The sequence below is a fragment of the Alternaria atra genome (assembly GCF_907166805.1).
Source record: "Alternaria atra isolate CS162 genome assembly, contig: 33, whole genome shotgun sequence".
In the NCBI taxonomy this organism is placed as follows: Eukaryota; Fungi; Ascomycota; class Dothideomycetes; order Pleosporales; family Pleosporaceae; genus Alternaria; species Alternaria atra.
Genome location: NW_025091332.1, coordinates 20,700 through 35,096, shown reverse-complemented (window position 1 = coordinate 35,096; position 14,397 = coordinate 20,700). Strand labels below are relative to the sequence as shown.

The following is a 14,397-nucleotide window of genomic DNA, read 5'->3' as shown; positions in this document are numbered from 1 at the left end:
CGGTATTTTCGATATGATGGTATTGGGCATAGCTATTGGTGTTATTTTTGATTTACGACCTGGGTCGCGCATTCGATATCCTGTACAATTAGCATGCATTGGGTGGTTTTGGGTTTTTGTATTGCTCGGTTGGGATTTTACAGGCGATTGTTTTTACTCTGCTTGCGCTTCTCCGTTCAGGCGCGTGGCACCATGACCGCGTCAATCATCATGTTACACATCATGTTTCTCGTCCCGAACAGCCTCAATACAGTGGCTCGTGGAGTCGTGGACAACACCAAACCCCGCCGACATGACCCCGCATCTCGGATCCATATGGCGTCGCCCCGCAACGTTGCGTGCATCAAGTCCCCGCCCCAACTTCTGCGGGCTTTTGCCCACCACACACCACCCGCGCATACCGAGGCATTGATGCAGCTTACATCTCCGCCTTATTACCGATGAATAGAGGCTCACGATGTGAGCTCTTCCAACGTGCTCGACAGCAAACATTGTCGCTGTGAGCAGTACTCGTCCACCTCGCTTCGGACGGCCTGCAAGTGATTCTGTTGGTCAACCCAAGTCCACGACTGTCGACCAATCACGACATGGCAGACTTCACCGATCATCTCAAGCCTGCACACGATGGCACAGCAACACTCCAGGCCGAACGCGACGGCTCGGACATCGACGTCCACCAACTCGCACAGCACCTCCTAAGCCGTGATGGCTTCCTGGAGCGGCAAGAAAAGGTGCTCCGAGTTTTAAGCAAGGAGAAGCTTTTCAATAAAGAAAAGCAGCTGAATTTGTCGCGCCCAGAGCGGTATCATCTAGGCCTAGCAAGAGCGAAGGCCATTCAGAGATTGATGAGACGAGAAGGCTGGGACCATGAAGACTACAAGATGGCCGAATACCTAACCGACGAGATGAGCCCATATCATCTGCATATGAGCATGTTTGGTGAGTCGACGGAAACTTGCAGCTGAGAGAGATGTCGTGCATAATGGTACCACCGGGGCGCTGGGAGCTGACATGTACTACCTCGCAGTTACAACGATACGCGAGCAAGCATCGGAAGGGCAGCAAAAGTATTGGATGCCGAAGATCCTCAACCACGACATTATCGGCTGCTATGCGCAAACGGAACTAGGCCATGGCAGTAACGTACGAGGCCTGGAGACTGTCGCGAAGTGGGACCCGATCGAAAAGGAGTTCGAAATCCACAGTCCAACTTTGACGGCGAGCAAATGGTGGAATGGGTCAATGGGAAGGACTGCCACGCACGCAGTACGTATTCAGCCCCTCCCTGTGCGACCATTCCAGAACCTTGTATCTGCCTTGTGCGTTCGCTAATCCACACCTTGTATAGATTGTAGTCGCACAACTACTGTTGCCAAAACCGTCCTCTCAACCCGATAGATCAGAAGTTTCCGATCAGCATGCTCATGAAATTGAGTACGTTTCTCACGGTCCGCAAACTTTCGTCCTGCAGATTCGGCACGCGAAGACCCATCAACCTTTGCCAGGCATTGCCGTAGGCGACATCGGTCCGAAATACGGATATGCAAGTATGGATAATGGGTACATGCTGTTCGACCACTTCCGCGTACCCAAGTCGGCTATGCTGAGTCGCTATACTGAAGTCTCTGACGAGACAGGTGCATTCGTTCGGACTGGTCATCCGGCCGTCGTATATGGGAGTCTGACGTTCGTACGCGGGCAGATAATAATGCATGCAAGGCTGGTTCTTGCACGTGCTGTTACTGTCGCCGTACGATACTGTGCTTTACGACGCCAATTCAAAGACCGGGACTCTACAAGCGCTTCAGATAGTGAGATGAAAGTTCTCGACTACCCTACCGTGCAAATACGTATCTTGCCGTTGCTCGCGACTACTTTCGCGCTGCATTATACAGGCGAGTACATGTATATGTTGTACCACAGGTCGCGAGAGAATATCGAAAAAGGCGATTTTGGACCCTTGGCGGAATTGCATAGCGCAAGCTCGGGGCTCAAGAGTCTGTGTACGATGCTCGCTGCGGACGGCATCGAGACTTGTCGACGCGCGATGGGCGGCCATGGCTTCGGTGGTGGAAGCGGATTAGTAGGACTGAATGCTGACTATCTCTCCAAGCCAACGGTAGAGGGTGATAACTGGATGATCACGCAACAAGTTGCCGCATATCTCATCAAGAAGATGGCAGATGCTGTTAAAGACCCGGGCTCAACGCCTAAAGATCCGACGGACAGACTCTTCCAATACTACCTCTTGAACAAGGACCATCGAATGCCCCAAAACGTCTTGAAAGAAGGCGTAGTAGACGACCGCAATATAGTGGAGGTGTTCCAATGGCGCGCGGCCGATCTCTCTTATCGTGCCTACCAAGCACGCGCCGTCGAGAAGCAGCCTTGGACACGCCTGATGATCCAACTCCACAATCTCAGCCGCGCATACTCGGAGCAGATCCTCGTCACGAACTTCTACAACAGCTTCAGCTCCGTCAGTCCACCTACATCATCAATATTACGGACATGCTTCCAGCTCTATGCGCTTTATACCGTCGATCAGTTCGCTTCCTCGTTTACGATGACGGCCGCCGTTCCGCAAGAGTCCTTGTATACTTTACAAGATATAATCTTAGATCTCATGGCTGAGTTGAGACCGCATGCTGTGAAGCTTGTGGATGCATGGTCGATACCGGATTGGTTGCTCAACAGTGCATTGGGTAGGTATGACGGTAAAGTGTATGAGGAGCTATTCGATATGGCGCATCGGAGAAATCCGCTTAATGAGGTGACATTCAATCCGGACTGGCGTAGTGATGAGATTGTTCTGGGAAGTGGAGACGGAGGTACGCATGTTTTGGCGAAGCTTTAATACAAACACACACTAGTTGTTGAAGTACGTGCATGAGGAGCCGGTGTGATGACATATGTACATCTCGGCCCGAGTCATTGCCTGCAACGTATATGAGTGATGCTGATCTTTTCGAGGCGTACCATATAGCCCTCGCTACTTGTACGGTTCGCGAGCGGAAACCTGTCAAGTGTCAATGAGGCCGAAACTGGCACTGGGGGTAACGTGAAACCGACTTGACTAATGGTAGGCGAAAACCCTTTTCCACTGCCGGCATTGGTGTGGAGAAAATCTGCCATGCTCAAGAACTGGAACGTCTTAGTAGATGTGACCTGTCAAGGAGGTCTGCGTGATAACTCCGCAATTCATAGTGTCTTCAAACTCTAAATTAGCGGAGCGGTCCAGGTCAATCTTACTAGTCGCCCGTTGAGAAGAGGGCCGATTAGCTAAGTCAATGAACGCCCAATGACGACTTGCTGTCATTGTTTCAAGACCCCGAAGTTCTGTCGCCGCTGAGAACAGCATGGCATTTTTCCCTGCTAAGCGACCGTTGAAACATTGGCATCGCGTATTTTTGACAATCGGACGTGTATCGGGAGTTATTGACCGGCGCTATGCAGAAGCTCCGGACGTGGGCGGCCTGCATCGACCCTGCAGACCAAAACTGGGGAACAAGACAAATAAGGAATCTCGCACTTCAAGAGGATCAGTTGAGTTCAGACTAAGATGTCGGCTCCTCTTCTGGGTGCGCCTCCAAACATGGATGGGATAGAACGACTCGTTTGGCGTTGCAGTACCGTCGCGGAAGGCGGTTGTTGAGCGCCAAGACATCACTAATCACTTAGTCGGCAACGATTGGAGGCCTGTCGCTTGTGACGCAGTTATGCAGACTGCGGCACATCAACCCACTATGCAGCACCGTTTTCCCGAGCACCGGGCCTGACCCCATGCCCTTCGATCTCTGCCAGACAACCTTTATGGTCCATCTTCCGCCAGTCATCGGGCGCTTCATTCCAAGCTCGTGAAAGCGTGGCCTAGGTTTCAGCCTGATCGCGCGAGATTGCGCTACGCCTTTTCTGGCTCAGGACCCTTCGGCTGACTACGCATCACATACGAGGACCGCAGAAGGAGGCATAATTGTTAGACTTGATGTTCTTTGGACCTATACAATCGAAGGACTACATCTGTCTGCGCTAGTATCTGCTTCGTAGAGATCCTACCTGAGCCTGAGCCTGAACAGCAACAATTGCGGAGCTTGCCGCTCGTCCGTCTTACCGCTTCATCGCCCACCAAAGCCTAAGCATGTCCTATCGTGGACGCCCCAGTAAGGGATGTGAGGCTTGTAGAGCCCGTAAAGTCAAGGTACGCATCCTCTTCAGTTGACTTCATGGAACAGTGTCGATACTTGGACTGCACCACCTGCATTCAGCAAACTACGACCACGAGGACGAGGCTAATACCAGATTAGTGTGATGAGTCCAGACCAGCTTGCAGTCGATGCAGCAAGGCGGGTCATACATGCAAGTATCGCGATCAAGCCGATATTCTCTTTCGCAACCAAACTGCATCTGCTGCGCAGAGAGCCGAGGAGTCATGGCGAAAGCGGTCAAAGTCAAACCAGCGCGCTGTCGCTGCCGAAAGTAGCAGTACCTACATCAAAACCCCACCAAGCGACGAGTCAACACCGCCTCATTTGGACGATCAACGTTCATCCAGCGGCAGTGTACATTCTCCCGGTGGATCTGTGGATGACCCTACTCAAGATGCATCAAGCGTCACGCTACCGACAATCGATCTAAGCCGATTGACTATTACCCCAGTGTCTAACCCAGACTACCGTAGAAGAGCATTTGAACGCTTTGTGTACGACTTTGTGCTACCCGACTCGCCGAATAGACCGGCGGACCAACCAGATGAAGCTCTTTGGACGTTCATTCCACTCTTGTACCAGGGCGCTCCAGAGGACTCGTTGATCGCAACAGCCGTTGACGCAGTTTCTTACGTTAATTTTGCTAACCGATGTAATGATCCTCAGGCGCAGGCATTAGGTGAGGAGTGCGTAGGAAGGGCAATTCCGATGTTGACAAAGACGATCGCGGACAAGAAGCAGTCAGCCACGAATGTAGCACTGTGCTCGGTACATTTGATGGGGGTTTACGAGGTACGTTGCTGAGGGATCTGTGGTATGTAGAAGCTCTAACGCGACGCACAGAATCTTACTAGCGTGCAACGGAAAGGCACATTCATTGCCCACAACCACGGCGCAAACGCCCTACTTCAACTGCGGACTGTTGATCAGTTTTATAGCGATCCCATATCAGCCAGACTTTACGAAGTCATATATTCGCATCTGGTAATTACAACCAAAGATGAACAGCTTCTGCCCGCCTGAAGCTAACCTCTCTCACAACAGTTACTAGGTAATCTACAGACAGCAAAGCGCCCTGCAATACCGACAAGAGACGTGGTCAAGGTAGATGAGTACCTTCCAAGCCTGTACAAGAACACTAACGCCTTTGTCATTCGTCTGATCTGGAGAGAGGCAATGCTGCATGCTCGATGGCACGAAGTCAAGCAAAGCGCAAATCCACCGACTAGCCGCCTTGCCTTGCAGGAGCTGCTGCAGACAGCGCTTGAACTAGATCATGACTATCAAGCCTGGGAATCACAGACTACACCAGCTTGGGACTATCACATGACACCCAACACACCAGAGGCTCGGTCGGCTTACGATTCGAAATGGCAAAAGCTCTTCTTAGGCTGTCGGGGCGCACCGGAAGAGATTCATTCATACCCCAGCGTAAAACGCTCCTGGATCTGGGGCTTTTATCGCACCAGCCGTGTGCTTGTTCTACGCGATCTGCTCGAAATGTTGAACTGGATGTTCAGGTTTCGAGACCCTGGTCTTTCCTATGTGCCTCAAGCAGTACAAGGGCAGACTATACCTACAGCTTTGAGCGACAGGAACCTCCGCGTGCGTCACTCAGTTGCTACCGCTCGTTTGGTCGAGGTAATCGAAAAAAACTGTTCAGCCATGCTCGGTAGCTTCACCGTGCCAATACACATGAAGTCTGTCGATGACGTCGTGGGTATGAGAGGATATGTTGACATATGGCCGCTGGGCACAATGGATGCTGTGCTCTGTTCAGGTCTCGTACCGGATAGCAATTCAGGCAATAATTCATACGACGCTAGCCGTCTGCCAACTCCACCGCCGGCTTACTCGCATCCTTCCAGCATGCCACCACATCTAGCTACGGCCGTTTCCAACGCATCCTCATCAAGCGAGCCCTCGGAGAACTTGGAATCATATGCAACAGCGCCACAATTCTCCGAACTTCACAACATCCGCTCGAGATCGGAAAGCGGCCTTAACTCCAGTCCAAGCCCACCAGCGAACATCCCATTATTCGATCCAAACGCAAAGAAGGATCACATTTTCGACCCCAGTCCCGCGCATCCTTACGACCGTCCCTTAGAGCTTCCTCCGCTGGATGTTGAGACGGTTGAGCCTAGGAGGATAGACGTTGCGGCGAGACGTGAGTGGATCAATCGTTTGCTGTACTACTTCGCAACAGAACTGGGTCTGAAGAAGGCGCTGTGGGTACCGGTGATGCAAGGCTTCATGCCCACAGTGAAGCCAATGGTTGACGATATTCTCAGCCAAGAAAGACGTTCTTAACACGTCCAACAGCGCATGTTTTCTTTACGGTGCTCAAGCAACAAGGGCATCACATAGGCGTTCTGCGATCTTGTTTCTTGCATCTGCGAGTGGAAATTCCACAATTTAAATGTATGACTTGGGAACATATGATTCGCGCATGTACATTCGGGATCTGGAATTCGGTTGGATCATATAAGGAAATTGTATCTACGCATTTTGGATCATGAGGGCATGGTTAAGCATTCGGAGGCATTGTACGAGTTGGGTGAGATAGTTCGAATCGATAAGAAATGGATACACATAGTCTTAAATCAGAAGTGCTTCCTTCTCACATTACCCCGTCCACTCACCTCACTCGAATGGCGTTGGCGCCAAGCCACAATCACCGTTTGCACTGATGCGGACCTTCGACTAGCGTTGAGGCCGACATCGACTGACAACTCCAGCCGAGCCTTGATTTCTGCCTTGCTATAGTAACCAAACATTGGATCTTGGAACAGCGATCGCGCTTCCCAGGTACTCATGGTGCTTCGCCTATCTGACCTTGGTTCCATGAAGCCTCGCGTCTTACCTCAAGAGCAAAAAGACGACCGCGACGACGACATCCGCTGCGTTGACGACATCTTTCACATCAACTGCGAGAAACCAGGTCACTGCCAAGACCATCTTCGTGAGGTACACGATACAAAACAGATGTGGGGTTATCAATCGATAGCTGCAGACTAGGACACTAACGGCCTACCAGCACACAGAAGAACCAGACCGACTCACCGTTCCTGCTCCTACCAGCTGAGATACGCAACAATATCTACCCAATCGTCTTCACCGGAGCTGTCATCGCCATAAACAAACCCCAAATCAGAAAAGAGAATGTTCTCACCGACTACCCCAGCGTACGCGCATTGCTTTACACGTGCTCTCAAGTGTATTGGGAAGCCAGCTATTTCCTGTACAAGCTCTGTATCTTCGTCCCTAGCTTCTTCGCTCTTCGCTTCCCTTCGTCTTCGAATTTGTGGCCCTCGGGGTTTGGAAATATTCGAGTTTTGAGACTCACAAAGGCCAATGGAAAGGCCATTGCGGAAGGGAAGATCAAGAAGGAGGATTTGCGGTACGAGTACTCGTCATTGCGACGCTTACACGTCCAGGTCTGGTACAAGAATGCAAAAATGCATGCTCCTCGTATGGCAGAGGCACTTCGTGCAACATTCGGCGTCCTGCATCATCTGCATATTACGTTTGAGGGATGAGAAGAAGGAGAAGGAGAAGCCACAGTCGACAGGGACTGAAGAGATAGATGACTGCTCAAGGTTATCCTCGACGTACAGAGCTCCTTATGAGAAGTTGGTTGTAACATAGCTAGTAGTCGGATAGCTCAATGTCACAATGACAAGATTCCAGAGTTGCAGCGCACAAAGTCGCGTCGGCGTTAGTCTACACGCTAGCCTAATCCCCGACTCCACAACCTTGCTTACATAACGCACGAGCCCCATTCCCGAATCCTCACCAAAGACTCTCCAGACCATCCCCATCCCCCCATCCGCATTCGCATTAGCGCTCCGAACAACTGAGTGCTCCGAGACCGATCCAATTCCATCGACCTCTTGTAGTTGGGAGGTGAACAAGTACCGAAATCAATACACTGTAGAAAGAGCTGGGAAAACAGAAGCCACAAAATGGATATCCGCGTACTACGGCCGTCGGACATTCCGCATGTTCAACTTGCCAACATTACGAATCTGCCCGAGAACTACTTTTGCAAGTATTACCTGTATCATGCTATGAGTTGGCCGCAGTTGAGCTATGTTGCTGTTGATGTAAGTTTAAAATTAAAGCTAGGAAATGCTTGCCCCTCCATATGAAGATTGGAAAGCAATAAAAACGAGAACAAGAGCTGGGGGTGCAATATGACGAGGGAGGAGAGTCTGACATTCAGAAAGATGAGAATTGTCGTGATTGATCTAGAAAGCCAAAAGAGCAATACGACAGACGCGCGTTGTAGTGTCAACACGTGATGAATTACTTGGTTCATCATTCCGAAACCTGACAACACATGCTACAAGATGGAACCCACTGACCTTTTCGTCAGGTTTCGCGCCCTCCCAAGACACCCTACGATCCCCCCAAGATTGTCGGGTATGTACTTGCCAAAATGGAAGAAGAGCCTACCGACGGCGTCCAACATGGCCACATCACCTCCCTCTCGGTAATGCGCACGCACCGCCGTCTCGGCTTGGCCGAGAAGCTAATGAGGCAATCCCGTAAGTCGCAACTCCAATGTTTCCAACATATGATGATGAAAAGAACATGTGTTGCTAGCATCCCCCCAAACAAGGCATCAGCCACAAGTAACTTTGATTAACACAAACCACACCCAGAACGCGCCATGGCTGAAACCTTCAACGCACATTACGTCTCCCTGCACGTCCGCGTCTCCAACAACGCAGCCCTGCATCTCTACCGCGAAACCCTTGGCTTCACTGTCGACAAGATAGAGGCCAAGTACTATGCCGACGGCGAAGATGCGTATAGCATGAGGATCGAGCTAGCAGACCTCAAGGAGCAGTTGAGGGACGAAGAGGAAGAGATTTTCGGAAGTGAGGGTGTGGACGAGGGTGATGCCGTGGGCAGTGAGGGCCAGGATGGGAACAAGGAGAAGGCTAAGAAGCAGAAGGTCAAGGTGGGTAGGAATAAGGGGGTTATGGATCTAGTGGAGAAGAATGAGGCGGCTGCTGCTTAGAAGGTGCGTGTTGCTGAAGTCTATTAACAACTTCTTCGAGTGGAGATGACGCGAAAGGAGTATGAATGTCTGGATTTGAGCTATGAATAGAAGTGTGATTGGGTTATGCAGGACCATGTTTGTGTTGGCATTAGTTTAGTTTAAACGCCCTATCCATCGTGCGTACAAGGGCAGACACGCTTGCCAGCGGATGCCCGCCCTTCTCATGCTATGCTACGCTATAATCTACAACTCAACTCCATCCTTATGCGAGAAAGAAAAACGCCCATGCGTGTACCATCAGTGGATATCATAAAAAGCCAGATCATTATCCCATCATGTCAAATCATCACCTTCCGGTTCCTTCTCATATCGCAATCAATCCACCTGACCTCCATTTACATCAATCCCCCCAGAACAACCTTACCCACACCTCCCACCTCACTCTTCAGCCCCGCCCGGCAACTATCCTCAAACTCCCTTACAACGCCTGCAAGGATAATCTTCCTCACCCTCGCATCCGCCTTGTTAAACAAATCACCCACAAGATTGGGCACACCACCCCCCGCGCTCGCCACACTCTCAGGCGTACTAAGCATGCTCAGAATCTTGGTGTAGCAATCAATCAACACATCGCACAGCGTCGCAAAGGTGCTGAAGAAATCGGGGTCAAAGGGTAAGCTAGGTGTTTGAAGGTGCGTATAAGATTCGTTGGGGAGAAGAAGATCATCGGTAGGCGGAGAATCGAAACCCGATGTTTCGGAGCCGGTGAAACTGTTGCTAGGAGTGAGAACGGGGAAGTCGCCGTTTGCGGAGCTGCTTCGTCGGCCTTTGCTGCCCATGCTCATTCCCATACCCATGCCCATGTTTGCGCGCTTGAACATTTGGGGGAGGCGGGCGCGACTAAGGGACGATGGGGTGGAGCCATCGGCTGGGTGTATGGATTGGTATTGTTCGAATTCTAGGAGGAGGGCATTGAGGGCTTTGAGGTAGTCCGAGGGGGAGTTTGCGTTTAGGTCGAGGATGGTGGGGAGGGAGAAGCCGAGGAGGAGGTAATGGGTTGCGCGGCGGGCTTGGTTGCGGGTTGTGAAGGAGGGGAGGCGGGTGAGGTCGGTTTTGGAGAAGAGGAGCGTGTTGAACCAGTAGATTCGGCCTTCGTGACTGGGGGGATGCTGTTAGATGTAGAAAATAGCAAGAGGGGGGATGGGGCATACGCTTTTCGTAGGTAGTCGAGGGTGGATATTCGTTTCGAGGCAAGCTCGTGGATGTGCTGGAATATGATGTTGGGGTTGGAGCCATTGGGGACGGGGATGGGGGCTGCTGGAGCCAAGGTGCGATTTGACTGCTGGTTTGCCTGGAGAATCTCCTTCTGGGAGGGCGGATGCCGCAGTGGAATAGGGACGGCCATGTTGCCAAAAGGTGTCTTGGGCTTGTCGACAGCACTGAGGGGGCTCTTCTCGTAGACGTGGGCCTGTCCTCCGCTGTCTGCCTTTACGTTGTCGCTGCTCTTTGGCTTGCTGCGTGAGAAGGTGGAGATGGAGAGGGCGGGCCGCGAGGCATTGGACAGCGTGTTGGGGACGGGAGCCTTGTCGGGGGAGTAGGTGAGCGCCAGGGTGGCCGAGGGGGTCCTCTTATGCGAGGACGACGTCTTGGCCGTGCCGTCGGAAGTGTTTGTTCGAAGCGAGGCGGACCGTGACCTCCGCAGCTGGGAGCCGAGATCCGTCACCGACGATGCGATGCTATGCCTGCTGCTGGTCTGTCTGCGTCTCTGTGGCGTCGTAGGCACTCTGGGGGAATTGGTATTGGTCGGCTTGGAGAGGGGGTGTCTTTAGCTCCTCCGTATTGGCCGCGGGCGTTATATTGAGCGTGGGCGGGGACAGCGTCGACGGTGTTTGCTTATGTCCCTTGGTCTTTCCACCGAAAAACGAGGGGCGGCGGGAGAAGATGCCCTGAGCGCTGGATGCTGTGGATGGGTAGTCGGCCATGGTGGCTGCTTCCCAAGGGTGTGGGGCTACCGAGCGATCAGGGGCTGTTTCACCACGACGGACCCTGAGAGACTATACCGCCGCTTGGGATAACACATCCATGGTCTTTGCTGTGTACGTGGAAAAAAGGAGAAGGCGATGTCGCGACGCGCAGAGATCGGGCCTGGACGACACTATAAGACGTCGCGATACTGGCGCAAAGCAAAAACGTGTTTGGATTCGCGGCTACAGCTGATGCCGTGAGAACCTATCCCGACGCAGGAACAAGCCGCCCGAGACGGATCCCTGTCCACACGGCATCCACTCCCTTGTAGCCATAGCTTCACCCGTCCCCAGGCACCTCGGGGCCTTGGAGCCACGTGCGATGATGAAGACGTTAGGCTGAATACAGCACTGGCAGGCGCTGCTTAACCGCGCTTCCAAGCCTCGCCAGTCCCACGGTCCAGACACGACTCCGCTCGACTCTCTCCATACACCGCTCAACACTGCGATCAAGCCACTGTGGTTGCCCAAAGCCCCGCCAGCTGCCCCCACGTCACCATGCAGCGCAGACAGAGCGCACGAGTAGGCGCCCTTCACCCACGCCAAAGGCCCATGCAAGCCACTGACGAAACATAGGGAGAGTGGATTCCCACCGAGGGACAGTGGCCCGTGGACCCTCAAGAAGACGTTGAAGTTTCCGAGCAGCGCATATGGGTCGATGGATGTTTCGACTTTGCCCACCACGGTATGCCGACTCCCGCATTCGGCACATGTAGCGCTTACAGGTGAACAGGCCATGCGGGCGCCATGCTGCAGGCGCGGCAGCTGGGCAACGAACTGTTCGTTGGTGTGCATTCGGATGAGGCCATCATGGAAAACAAGGGTCCGACGGTGATGCGCCTGGACGAGCGGTGCGCAAACCTGCAGCTTGAAATGCGCCTTGTCCACAGCTAACAACAACAACAACAGCGTTGCCGCCGTCGAAGCCTGCCGATGGGCTACCAAAGCCGTCCCGAGAGCGCCCTACGTAACTTCTCTACCCTGGATCACCCACTACGGTTGCCAGTACGTGGTACACGGCGACGACATCACGTCCGACAGCGACGGAAAGGACTGCTACCGCTACGTCAAAGCAGCTGGAAGATTCAAGGTGGTTAAGCGCACACCCGGCATCTCGACGACCGACCTCGTAGGCCGCATGCTGCTCTGCACCAAATCGCACTTCATACCCTCGCTGGAGAAAAGACTGTCGGGAGACGAGGGCCCGGGCGATGAGAAAGAACGGCTAAAGACGGGAGAAGAGATGCTCCAGCGCATCAAGGACTATGCCACGGATGCCTCAGGCCGCGCACCCGGCTGCGATGTGTGGTACTGGCATGCTTCCCGACCCGTCAAGTTACGGAGAACAACCACCAGCAACACGGTCGCCTCACCCACTTCGCCAACTGCGCCACGACCTGGTACCCTCCGTCAAGCCTCCACCGCCTCGGCCTTGGGGCCTGTGAAAGAGGAAAAGGGCAAGTTTCACCAGCTGGTACAAGGTAAGGGCGTAAAGCCTGGTCAAAAAGTCGTCTACGTTGACGGTGGCTGGGATCTGTTCTCCTCCGGCCACATCGAGTTCCTCCGCCTAGTCACGCGATCAGAAGAGGAAGACGCCAAGGAGCGAGGATGGTACACCGACGAGGCAAAGAAGGAGCGCATAGAAAAGGCCGGCGAGGACTACGGTCCCGTCTTCTTGATTGCAGGTATCCACGACGACGAAGTGATCAATCACTGGAAGGGAATCAACTACCCCATCATGAACATCTTCGAGCGCGGTCTCTGCGTCCTGCAATGCAAAGTATGTATCCCCACTGTCTCTCACCTTTATACAAAAGACTAGTATATTAACCCCGTACTAGTACGTCCACGCCGCCATCTTCGGCGCCCCCTTCTCCCTCAGCAAAGCCTTTCTCCACACGCTCCCTTACTCCCAGCCCCTCACCGTCTATCACGGCAAAACCACATTCATGCCTCTTGCCTTCGACCCTTACGCCGTCCCCAAGACCCTCAACATCTACCGTGAAATCGCTAACCACGAGTTCCAAAACGTTAATGCAGCCGAGATTGTGGCAAGGATTATGAAGGGGCGCGCCTTGTATGAGGAGAGGCAGCGGAAGAAGGGCGAGAAGGGTATGACGGAGGAGGTGGAGAAGATTAGGCAGGAGATGGAGAGGGAACAGAAGAGGAGGGAGGTTGAGAGTCAGTTTGGCCTTTAGATGAGGTTGTAGTCCAAGTTAGACAGGAAGTTGGGGGGTTTAATACAGGCAGGGCTATGCTATTCCTAGCTTGACAAAGAGGTGGTGGAGATTGTAGTTGCTGAGGTTGCCGTTATATACCAATCTTCAACAGATGTTCATATCCGGATCCAACTGTGATGAGATTGCGGTCATCATGTTTGCAACTCCACCGTGACCAGAAAGGGCCTTGCGTGTGATTGAAGGCTAGAGTGGCGACTTTGTATACTGATGTCGAGGCTTCGTGTCGGATTTGTTTGCGGTAAGGGAAACTCGACCAACTCGACTTCGCTACGTAAACCCCCTCCAAGCGCTTCCGTCTTTCTCAATAATCACTATTTACACATGCTCTTCGATTTGTTCACCATAGGTTCAAAAGAAATTGGTTATAGCCATTCAATCATGCTGACAAAAACACAAAAAACATACAACAGCGGGGATTCGCTAGTGGTCACCCACCTAACTACTAATCCGCCGGTACACTGCTTGTATATGGCTGAGCGGACGGGAAGCCTAGCTTTCACTCATGCGACTGTCACAAAGTTCCTTAATTTTCCTGTATGCAGTAAGCCTCTTTCCTGTATGCAATAACCCCCTTTTCTGTATGTGGACTATTAGCACACATTCCTGTATTGGTGGCTTGCTCCGCCATGCACTAGCGCGTAAGCGTTGCTGATAAAGCAGCGATCCAGCGCTTAAGTTTTCTTCTAGATTGACGCCACGAACACGGGGCACTCAGCCTATCGTCTTCTAGCTTTTGCGTTCGAGCCAGTAACTTTAATCAGGTACTTTGTTTAGATATTCAGTGACGGTAAGTTAGTTTGCCAGGCTGCTCGTGTCAAGAGCGCGCGTAAACCATCCTTGAAAGGGATGTAATGGTACTAACTAAACGGCATTGAGACACAGATAGTACAGCTGCTCTTGAACAAGACGTAGCC

The 14,397-nt window shown here is 52.4% G+C and overlaps 4 protein-coding genes across 4 annotated transcripts; 3 read left to right on the top strand and 1 right to left on the bottom strand.

The window, feature by feature from the left end:
• Positions 1–587: 587 nt before the first annotated feature.
• ALTATR162_LOCUS10429 (uncharacterized protein) lies at positions 588–6,518 on the top strand (the record flags this gene model as incomplete). Its single annotated transcript, XM_043318065.1, has 6 exons — positions 588–939; positions 1,028–1,266; positions 1,349–2,831; positions 4,375–4,997; positions 5,049–5,189; positions 5,250–6,518. 6 exons carry the CDS (start codon positions 588–590, stop codon positions 6,516–6,518), a joined length of 4,107 nt encoding a protein of 1,368 aa, XP_043174000.1.
• Positions 6,519–7,022: 504 nt separating this feature from the next.
• Positions 7,023–9,237, top strand: ALTATR162_LOCUS10428 (uncharacterized protein; the record flags this gene model as incomplete). The annotated part of the gene is made up of 4 exons (XM_043318064.1): positions 7,023–7,195; positions 7,246–7,393; positions 8,587–8,758; positions 8,876–9,237. 4 exons carry the CDS (start codon positions 7,023–7,025, stop codon positions 9,235–9,237), a joined length of 855 nt encoding a protein of 284 aa, XP_043173999.1.
• Positions 9,238–9,614: 377 nt separating this feature from the next.
• On the bottom strand, positions 9,615–11,201 carry ALTATR162_LOCUS10427 (uncharacterized protein; the record flags this gene model as incomplete). The annotated part of the gene is made up of 3 exons (XM_043318063.1): positions 9,615–10,377; positions 10,431–10,976; positions 11,095–11,201. 3 exons carry the CDS (start codon positions 11,199–11,201, stop codon positions 9,615–9,617), a joined length of 1,416 nt encoding a protein of 471 aa, XP_043173998.1.
• A 540-nt stretch (positions 11,202–11,741) lies between these two features.
• ALTATR162_LOCUS10426 (uncharacterized protein) lies at positions 11,742–13,441 on the top strand (the record flags this gene model as incomplete). Its single annotated transcript, XM_043318062.1, has 5 exons — positions 11,742–11,765; positions 11,820–11,928; positions 11,977–12,094; positions 12,153–13,023; positions 13,085–13,441. The coding sequence occupies 5 exons, from the start codon at positions 11,742–11,744 to the stop codon at positions 13,439–13,441; spliced, it is 1,479 nt and encodes a 492-aa protein (XP_043173997.1).
• Between the last annotated feature and the right edge of the window lie 956 nt (positions 13,442–14,397).